An 11,136-nucleotide genomic window follows, 5' to 3' on the forward strand; every position below is an offset into this window, starting at 1 on the left:
GGAAATCTGTATTCCAGAGACACAGGAAGAGATGACATGTTCTCCTGTTCTGGGCCTGGTCTTCTGGGTAACATTGATGCACCGGTAACCACACTGATGTCTCTTCTGTGACAGATGTAGAAAATTTTAAGTCTCGCCATTGGAATACTTGTAAGATGGAGGGTTCTGCCCTCGGTTGTTATTGGCATTGATGTTGATGGTCTGTTTGTATCTGCTGACTTTTTCTGGGGGGAGAAGCACACAATCCTATTAAATATTCATCATTCAGGCTGCTTACCAAATATAGAGGGGACATATCTAGAGGAACTTACCTTTCTATCAGCAATGATGGCGGCTCCTCCGGTCACAGGGAGCGCAGTTCTCACCAGATATACTGCGGAATTGATGTTTATGCTGCAAGAGAAATATTTGCTATTAATGCTCAACTAATGTGTGTTTCTTGGCAGTCACAAAATCTAGAAGAGGTTTTATTGTGGATTTTCCTATTTGATCCTAGGGGTTACACTACAAACCTTGAAGATGATTGATCCAAGCGATGGGTTGGATCTAAAGCTGCGCTGTTCAGGATGTTACAGGAACTTTCTGATGTTCACAAAGGTGGAATCATTGTTTTATGCACCTGAGATGGTAAATGTTCCTTAGGAGTCCTGCAAGATGCCAAGTAATGTCTTACATCAATAACAATGTTCCTTGTATCTATCATGTAGTTTCTGCCGCTTACGGCACTTTTCTAAAAAAGTGGACAGAGAGTAGCTGAAGCAGCAGAGCCCCCAGCGGCCGACACATTTATCATAATAACATGGATTATTAGTTATTAAGGTGTGGGCCTTTTAATAAATTAGGCACATTTTACTCCAAGTTTTTTTATATTAAGACCGGTGTATGAAACGTCAGTCTTAATGAATTCCCACCAATCTATTATACTACATACACGCTTACAGTTTTCTTCTAAAACCCATAACCTTCATTTAGAAATTAAATAAATATCTGAATACAAGAAAATTGAACTAGAAGATAGAATGACTTATTTACAATTTCTTTATGTTGGTTGATAAAATAAATTACTGATACAGAGGAAGACTTAAGAGATGGAAGAACATTCTCACATCAAACATAATAGACAAGTACAATGCTCTCACCTTATGTGCTGTAAGGACATGAACAGACGCAGCTACTTTTTTTGTCCTAACCTCCTAATGCCCTTCAAATAGATCTTGCGGTCAAAGCGTCCACCAGCCAATGGGATGCTGGAATGAGAAATATATTGATGTAAGACATATGATAATGTTAGCAGGTAACCACACAATAATTGTTTTGTTTCACATCCTAGATTACTCCAGTACTGTCACCCAGGTATACAGCCACCTACCCCAAAGTGTGAGCTCTGGCTATAAGGCCCATGTAGTAATGGCGGCTACTGAAAGAATCATACCAACAACATGGAGGAAATCATGACTTACTTATCTGAACCAGGTCTGAGCTTTACTTCAAAGATACCAAAAACGGGTCGGTGGTCTGAGGTCTTCAAAACAGGGCAAGAGTCATATTTCAGGACTCGCACATCTCCCTCGTATTGGCTTTTAAACAACACCCTGTCCTGTAGAGGTCATAAAAATAACAAATATCATCAGTGCAATCATATTATAATTTATTTATAAACCTCATAGCATCATAGACTGAACATTTCGGCCTATTTTATTTAAGAAATATAAATTTTGAGACTTTCTTGCATTTAAGGTTTGACTTGGTCACACAGATTTAATGAAATAAGTATCTTTGAGCCATGCTAGGCGAAGACATATTACACTGGGAGACGATGACAAACTCACTACAAGTAAAATGGACTGGATGCTTTGTTCTTAAGAATTATTCCTTCATCTATAATAACAATTCATTACCTTGCGCGAGGGGATTTATTATATGAAAATCTAATCATGAAATGTATTCTTTCTTTAGCTCTGTAGACCTGGAAATAAGATATCTTACCGTATATGATGGGACTCTCTGCTTTTCTGATGTATCGTAGGTGTCTGTGCCAATGTCGAACTTATATGTAGGAAGGAATTCTATGGTGTGCTCCTTAAACCCTACAAATATGGACCCTTAAATTAAAAGAAAAAAAAACATGTCAGTATTAAAAACATGTGCAAGAGATATAGGGCTATATAAGAATGTGGAGAACATATGAACCATCATGACAGTGATTTGTATTGATCTGTCGAGGTGTATGTGGTAATAATACAGGCTGAGGAGTGATAGAGATCTGTCTACTAGTAAATGTACCGTTGTTCTTGGCTTCATTCAGATGGTCGTGTTTGAGGAGACTGGACATATTTCTTCCTTTAATGTTCTTCAGAAGAGATTCCACGTTTTTTCTGTCCTCTTTCAGTTGAAAATTGAGGTCCCCAAACCAAAAAACTCTATCAAAGCGGCTGGTGACGTCCACTGTAGAATGAGATAAACACAGGACACAATTAGACCACGTGACTGCATTAGAGTCAATGGAGATAAATAGAGAGATAAAGGAATCGATAGGTTCAACCACATAAGTAATACTAACAGGCATTGGAGTTTATTCTTTCCGGAATAATTTGAGGCAAACGGAGACCCTCGGTGATAGTTTTATAGTCCTGGATCCTCTTGTAGACTGCCCCAACTGCCAACAAAAATATACATATCAGTAAATATGACCTCTTGGAATTTAGGATAACCACCATATTTAAGTTTTCTTTGACAATAGGTTTCTTTATCTTATATTATCTAGGTATCGTATCTACTTCTTGGGATGTGTAGTCTGAATGTTTCCTCAACAATCAATTTTTTACAAATAGTATTTATATTAATTGGATTTCTATTGACATTTTAGAAGATGAGACTGGTGGAGTTCCATGATCTGGGTCCACACTCTGTACACCAGACACACTGATATTTCTGTTACTATAAATCTAAGACACAATAATTTTCATGACAGAGGATAATGTATTTCTATAGCAGTCTGTAGAGGACATTAGGCCGTTTATCCTTCCAGTATTATTCTCTCATTATATAGAATAAGTTTGATGGATTAGAAGAAGTTTGACCAAATGAGGAAGAACTTTTAATTTTACACCAAAACATCAATACAGTACAGATCTTTTCATGTCATCTCATATATTCCAGCTTATTATTATTAAACAGCAGCACTTTTATACACAATAACACTGTACATAGTCATATATTAAAAACAGACATACTTACATCTCATATGGGAATTAATAAACAGGAATGATGTCCCAAAGACGGTGAAGGCAACACCCAAGGCTCCTTTAGTTTTGACATGGTGGAATAGCCTGGTTGTTACATGGGTGTGCTCTACCTCTGTAGAAGAAATGAAACACAAGAAGAAGGGTTAGTGGTTAATAGTATAACATGCAACAATGAAACAGAGATAGTTTCCTATTAAACGCTGGAAATATTACTACAACACCATTTCACACTTTGTAACTGTGGAGTAAACTATCAGATCTCCAATACTCCACAGTGAAGAATCTGAGAGTTGGGTTCTTAGACATCTAGTTCTAATGACTAAATAATAAGTTCAAACTAATGACTTCAATTAGGACTTATTATGTAAATGTAAGAAAGTGAATCTTACCTGAGCAGAACCAGATCAGTTCCCGTCGAATAAAGATGGTGAGATACAGGACTCCGAGCCCGGATGAATGGTATAGCACGTAGTGTGGACTAAGAGTCTCTTGTAATTTTATCTCCCATTCCCGTCTACAAGAAGACACAATTTCAAGTTTACATATTAATAAATTACACCAGATTAAAATATTGAACTCATTTATTAAATAATCAATATTATAACCTCTGGGGTTAAATAGGAAAATTTAGGAGTGATCCTACAATAAGTAGTAGGTCAAGAGAGAATTTCAATCAGCCGACCTGTAGTCCATCTGCAGACATAGACTGTTGTAAGACAACCTGAGAAGACTTACCTGTTTGGACATCCTTCCTGAACGCCAATTACGTAAATGTCTTTGGAGTCATCTGATGGCAACAGCAGATCCTCTAGATTTTGTGGGAACTCCTGCTCAAAATATGAAGATATTAATAATGTATACACAGAGCACCAACCAAACTGACATCTTCTATATCACCTACAAAAAATTATATCTGATCGAATTGGATTTTAGTCTTTATAGACTATGGCCAGTGCTGCAGTCTTAGGATCAGAGGCATTGCCATTCCAAAGACATAGATTATTAGTTTGACAGTTTGCAGTGTGTGCAGCAACATTGATTGGCCCAAATGTTTAGAAAATTTGGGCCTAGGGTAGTATATAATATGTCTATCTCATATCCAACTGCAAATTTATTCAACTTTAGGCTATGTTCACACAGAGTATTTTGCAGGAGGAATATCTGCCTCAAAATTCCGTTTGGAAGTTTTAGGCAGATTTTCCTCTCCCTGCACGCCGATTTTCGCAGAGTTTTTCGCTGCGTTTTTCGCCTACGGCCATTGAGCGCCGCGGGCATAAAACACCGCGAAATACGCTTTCTCTGCCTCCCATTGAAGTCAATGGGAGGTCAGAGGCGGAAGCGCCCGAAGAAAGGGCATGTCGCTTCTTTTTACCGCGAGGCAGTTTTACTGCTCGCGGAAAAAAGACGCCGACGCCTACCATTGAAATCAATGGGAGGCATTTTCGGGCCGTTTTTGCAGAGTTTTGCGACGCGGTTTCCACGTCAAAAAACTTGGCAAAATACTCCGTGTGAACATAGCCTTAGATCAGATACACTCATGGTTCACAATAGATATTGTATGTTACTTCTCACCTTTCCCTCCATATTCCAGGTGGCAACGTATAATCTCAGCCGTCTATTTGGGAAACAGCGATCCAGTTCTTTAGCGCCAATCACAGCGCTGCTGCCCAAGCTCCTGATTGCGCTCTTCTTGGCGTTCTTTGAGCCAATGTCACAAGGTTTGCTGTGACTTGGATCGCTGCATTTTTCGGCTGGCATATCTTTGATGTTGGAAAACTTCTGGAGTGAGATGTTAGGTTCCTCCATAGTTGGTATCTCTTTCATTAGATTTCCATTATCAGGAATCTGAGACACATGATATTTTTTAGATTTTTTCCAAAAGGGCATGGTTGGTTAATAACCCGGGTGCAAAACTGCACCAATGTCCGTGGTAGAAAACCAGGTGACAGTAAAGATTGAATTTAACTAATCGCCTCTAGTTCTCTGAAAATAGGACAAATCGCTGACCGTAAAAGCAACACAGTAATCCAACAGTGTCAATCCAACAGCAAGATCTAGAATGACCAGAAAAAGAAATAGTTAGGGAAAACTTAAAGAAAACCAGCTGGAGAAATTAGTTATGAAAGGGGTATTCCAAGTACAGGATCTAGACAATCAGAAGTGTTTGAAGATCACATTGCTTGGGGTCTTGGGGCTCGGACCCCCTGTGAATGACATTGCTTGGGGTTTGGATTTTGGAACAATGTATTGGTTGTTGAATTGACCATACGGTATGACATTTCCGGGGTTTATGTAATTTTTATATGAGATACTAACTATAATTTAGAACCTCTGTAGTTTGTTATAGACATTATTACATTTTATATATATATATATATATATATATATATATATATATATATATATATATATATATATATATATTAATGAAAAATGACAATTGCTTTTGAGGATACAGGATTAGGGGGTCAGGGCTGTTCTTAAGAAATCACTTCCCTAACATTTTTATATTAGTAATTATTATTATTATTATTAATAATAATAATAATAATAATTGTGTATTTTACACAAATAGAAAACCTCAAATACATAATTAGTAATTCCCTAGTAAATATTTATTACGTGAATTACTCCTGTTATAAACTGAAGGGTTCCAATAATAAGTTCTCAGGGCTGCAGGACATTCACATTCCTTTTCTTTGAGGTTGCTTTATCAATTTACCAGCAGAATACAGATGGCAATTTTTGTCTGCAAGCTGCATTCTGTCTCTGGAGCAGAAGTCACAGGCCGCCATATTGCCATTTAGCAACTTCTTAGTATATTAGTATAACTATTCCAAATATAAACTAAACTTTAAATGGCAGACACAGCAGAATTGTACCTAAGAATAAAATATTCATAAAGAAACTGATAGATGAGACTCATCTAGAGACGTAGTGCTGATAGAGTACTTACCGGTCACATCCAACTGATGAGTGACAGCTCTGTGGCCAGCACCATAGTATACACCCACGCTCTGTGACATCACAATAGCTATACCCGGGGTGAGCGGCTTTTATGACCTCACCCATAATTTGCATATTTCAATATGGATTTATCATTATTTTTAATAGTAGTGACATCACAATACATAAGCCCAAAATACACTATGTGGCCAAAAGATGTGGACAGCTGACCCTTTACACCATTATAAGCTTGTGGTACTTCCCATTACAAAGCAATGGATGTTAATATGAAGTTGGGCCCCCTTTTGTGGCTATAACTTCTTCTGACAAGGCTTTCCACAAGATTTTGTAGCGTGTTTGTTGGAATTTTTGCCCATTTAATTAAAAGAGCATTTGTGAGTTCAGGCTCTGATGTTGGGGTCAGGGCTCTGTGCAGAGTGTCAAGTTCCTCCACACCAAACTTATCACTCCATGTCTTTATGGACCTTGCTTTGTGCAAAGGGGCAACATCTTACAGAAACAGGGAAGGGTCTTTACCAAACTAGTCTCACAAAGTCGGAAGCATGCAATGGTCTAAATAGTCTTTACATTACCATTCACTGGAAATAAATAGCCCCAGACCAGTATCAATTCCCCACTAATAATTTTTATATCAATTGATCAAAATTCAGAATTGAATTAAATTGTAATTATTTCTTGTGAACCTAAATAATATAAGGAATTATAGTCCCCTAATATACAGTCCTCTAATATGAGCATATTGAAATTTCTCTTTTACAAGTGGTAAACATAATGATAATAAGGGAGCTCAAATTTTGGCCACTTACCCTGCAAATCTAAGATACTTGAGCAATTTAATTGCACACTAATACTAATACCATATTACTACCACTGTCACACAATATCTTCTAGAGATGGAATAATTCAATGTTCCTAATAAAACAAATTAATTAGCGTGAAGTACAGATGTAGCATTGATAGATTACTTACCGGTCACATCCAACTGATAGTGACAGCTCTGTGACCAACATCATTGTTTATACCCAAGCTCTGTGACATCACAATAGCTATAACCGGTTTGAGCTGCTTTTATGACCACACCCATAATTTACATATATCAGTATGGCTTTACCATTGGGAATATGAATTTGATGATACTGTAATAATTTCTGTCTGTGTGACATAGGGGAAATCATTTATATTATCTTAAAATATATAATTTTAGTTTTGAATTTTAATAAACCCTAAAGACCCCCATTAGAGGATGTGACTCTGCACCAGTAAGAACACGCTACATGCTGCATCTCCTGTGCTCAGCCCTCTTACTCCTTATAATCCTGAATACATACTGCTTCACAATTCCCCTTACAGCTTGTAATAGGCATCAGAACAGCTGTGGGCAGCCATTACCTCATGTACCATGTCCTGGAAAGGTAATAGAGGTGGTAAGAATCGATCTAGGCATCCTGAGACAAGACGGTCATACCTGATGTGAACGAATGCAGCGTAAATTATACATATCATAGGCCTACCAGAGAGGGTAGAAGGCCAACAACCATATGTATTCATTAAAAATGGCTGCATTATATTTTTATGGATACCACAATCTCTGCTGCATTTATAGTCAAGAGAACTGAAGAATTCCTTCATAGTCTCTTCATCTGGGTCATTTCTCAGACAATTGATGTCCCATTTGGTAAACTGTAAAGACAGGGATTGGCTTTACTAAACATCAAGTAGTCATGGCAGTCAGAACTCCACAATCAGAAAGTGATAACATATCTTAATTGTATTCCCCCCACTTTATGAGATGTAAAACCACTTTAACCCATTAATGATGCAGCCTAGTTTGGGCCTTAAGGCTCAGACACCATTTTTCAAATCTGACCTGTGTCACTTTACCTGGTAATAACTTTGGAATGCTATTCTTTTATCCAAGCGATTCTGAGAATTTTTTCTCGTGACACATTGTACTTTATGTTAATAGTAAAATTTGGTCAATACCTTTAGTGTTTATTTGTGAAAAACACCTACATTTAGAGACATTTTTGAAAATTTTAGATTTTTCTAAATTTGAGTGTATCTGCTTGTAAGACAGATAGTAATACAACACAAAATAGTTACTAGTTAACATTTTGGAGCATGTATTTTTTTTTTTTTAAGAAATTCCATTATAATCCATTTTATTTCTGTAACACAGAAGGTTTTAACAGAGAAACTCAGCTCAATATTTATTGTTCAGATTCTGCAGCTTTTAAAAATGTCCCACATGTGGCCCTGGTGGACTGAAGCACAGGCCTCAGAAGCAAAGGAACACCTACTAGATTTTGGGGCCTCCTTTTTATTAGAATATATTTTAGGCACCATGTCATGTTTGAAGAGGTCTTGTGGTGCCAAAACATAGGAAACATCCCCAAAAAGACGCCATTTCGGGACTACACTCCCAAGGAATTAATCTGAGGGCATAGTAAGCATTTTAACACCACAGGTGTTTTGCTGAATTTATTGAAATTAGGTCATAGAAATTAAAATTGAAACATTTTTCACACAAAAAGTAGTTTCAGCTCCGATTTTTTTTCATTTTCACAAAGAATGAAAGAGAAAAAGAACACCAACATTTGTAAATCAAGTTCTCTCAAATACGATAATACCCCATATGTTGTCATACACTGCTGTTTGGACACACGGTAGGGCTCAGAATGGCAGGAGCACCGTTTGGCATGCAGATTTTGCTGGTTTGGTTTAAAGGTGGCATGTCGTATTTGCAGAGTTCCTTAGGTACCAGTACCGTAAAAACCTCTTGAGAAGTGACTCCATTTTGGAAAATAAAACCCTCAAGGAATTCACTAGGGGGGTAGTGAATAGTTTGACCCCACAGCTGTTTCATAGATTTTATTAGAATTAGGCAGTGAAAATGACAAATTAAATTTTTCCAAAAACAATGCTGTTTTAGCTCTAAATGTTTTATTTTTACAAGGGGTAATTGGAGAAAAAAGCACCACACAATTTTTTACTCAATTTCTCCTGAGTACAGCAATATCCCATATGTGGCCCTAAACAGCTGTTTGGGTACACGGCAGGGCTCTGAAGAGAAGGAGCGTCATTTGTCTGTAGGAGCGCAGATTTTGCTGGATTGGTGTTAGATTAAAGGAGTGAAAGAGCACCATGCGCATTTGAGGTCTATTTTAGTGATTTTTCCTTAGCATTTGCCCCCAATTGCAGGACTCTGAGGTCAAATAGTAAAGCAAAAACTTCCAAGAAGTGACCCCATTTTTTAAAATACACCCCTCAAGGCATTTATTAAAGGGTGCAGTGCGTATGACCCAATACTACTATTTTTACTAGAAAAATGTGCAGTGGATTTTCCGCTGATATGCCATTTACAGTGGAGGAAATAAGTATTTGATCCCTTGCTGATTTGGTAAGTTTGCCCACTGTCAAAGTCATGAACAGTCTAGAATTTTTAGGCTAGGTTCATTTTACCAGTGAGAGATAGATTATAAAAAAAAAAAAAAAAACATTGTCAAAATTATATATATTTATTTGCATTGTGCACAGAGAAATAAGTATTTGATCCCCTACCAACCATTAAGAGTTCAGCCTCCTCCAGACCAGTTACACGCTCCAAATCAACTTGGTGCCTGCATTAATGACAGCTGTCTTACATGGTCACCCGTATAAAAGACTCCTGTCCACAGACTCAATTAATCAGTCTGACTCTAACCTCTACAACATGGGCAAGACCAAAGAGCTTTCTAAGGATGTCAGGGACAAGATCATAGACCTGCACAAGGCTGGAATGGGATACAAAACCATAAGTAAGACGCTGGGTGAGAAGGAGACAACTGTTGGTGCAATAGTAAGAAAATGGAAAACATACAAAATGACTGTCAATCGACATCGATCTGGGGCTCCATGCAAAATCTCACCTCGTGGGGTATCCTTGATCCTGAGGAAGGTGAGAGCTCAGCCGAAAACTACACGGGGGGAACTTATTAATGATCTCAAGGCAGCTGGGACCACAGTCACCAAGAAAACCATTGGTAACACATTACGCTGTAATGGATTCAAATCCTGCAGTGCCCGCAAGGTCCCCCTGCTCAAGAAGGCACATGTACAGGCCCGTCTGAAGTTTGCAAATGAACATCTGGATGATTCTGAGAGTGATTGGGAGAAGGTGCTGTGGTCAGATGAGACTAAAATTGAGCTCTTTGGCATTAACTCAACTCGCCGTGTTTGGAGGAAGAGAAATGCTGCCTATGACCCAAAGAACACCGTCCCCACTGTCAAGCATGGAGGTGGAAACATTATGTTTTGGGGGTGTTTCTCTGCTAAGGGCACAGAACTACTTCACCGCATCAATGGGAGAATGGATGGAGCCATGTACCGTCAAATCCTGAGTGACAACCTCCTTCCCTCCACCAGAACATTAAAAATGGCTCGTGGCGGGGGGGGCGGAGCTTGCCGAGCAAGGTGATGGACGTGTAATCCCGGCGCTCCACACTACATCCACCGATTCCTCAGGATATTGCCCACTTTTTTCGGCTAAAATGGTGAAGACAGGTCGGGACAAGTGTAAGGAACATGCAGGTACCCCCAGATCCCATAAACAGTCGTCCGACATGGACAAATACTTCAGCAAAAAGATGCCGCCTGCAGAGAGCAGATCCAAGATGGCGCCGACATCTTCCCGCTGTGAACAGGGAGAGGATTCAGATAGCTCATGTGCGCCTTCAGACTCGGTGGGGGATGCAGACTCTGTACCGATATCTAGGGCTTATCTAAAGAAAACACTGCTCCAGGCACTTATGCCTGTGATGAAAGACTTATCAGACATCAAAACCGACATACATCACATTGGCCACAGAGTAATGGCGCTGGAGGAAGCTCACATTTCTACTGTTAAATTTGGTGCTTCAGTTCATCAGGAGCTGTCTGCTCATCA

The 11,136-nt window shown here is 38.6% G+C and overlaps 1 protein-coding gene across 1 annotated transcript; it reads right to left on the reverse strand.

The window, feature by feature from the left end:
* Window positions 1-311: 311 nt before the first annotated feature.
* LOC142657329 (phosphatidylinositol polyphosphate 5-phosphatase type IV-like) lies at window positions 312-5,294 on the reverse strand. Its single transcript, XM_075832356.1, has 11 exons — window positions 4,818-5,294; window positions 3,981-4,072; window positions 3,635-3,759; window positions 3,238-3,357; window positions 2,561-2,656; window positions 2,284-2,445; window positions 1,987-2,102; window positions 1,461-1,597; window positions 1,140-1,247; window positions 513-647; window positions 312-393 (listed from the first exon to the last, which is right to left on the reverse strand). Exons 1-9 carry the CDS (start codon window positions 5,130-5,132, stop codon window positions 1,172-1,174), a joined length of 1,239 nt encoding a protein of 412 aa, XP_075688471.1. The 5' UTR covers window positions 5,133-5,294; the 3' UTR covers window positions 312-393; window positions 513-647; window positions 1,140-1,171.
* Between the last annotated feature and the right edge of the window lie 5,842 nt (window positions 5,295-11,136).

This window comes from Rhinoderma darwinii, chromosome 7 (assembly GCF_050947455.1).
Source record: "Rhinoderma darwinii isolate aRhiDar2 chromosome 7, aRhiDar2.hap1, whole genome shotgun sequence".
NCBI lineage: Eukaryota > Metazoa > Chordata > Amphibia > Anura > Rhinodermatidae > Rhinoderma > Rhinoderma darwinii.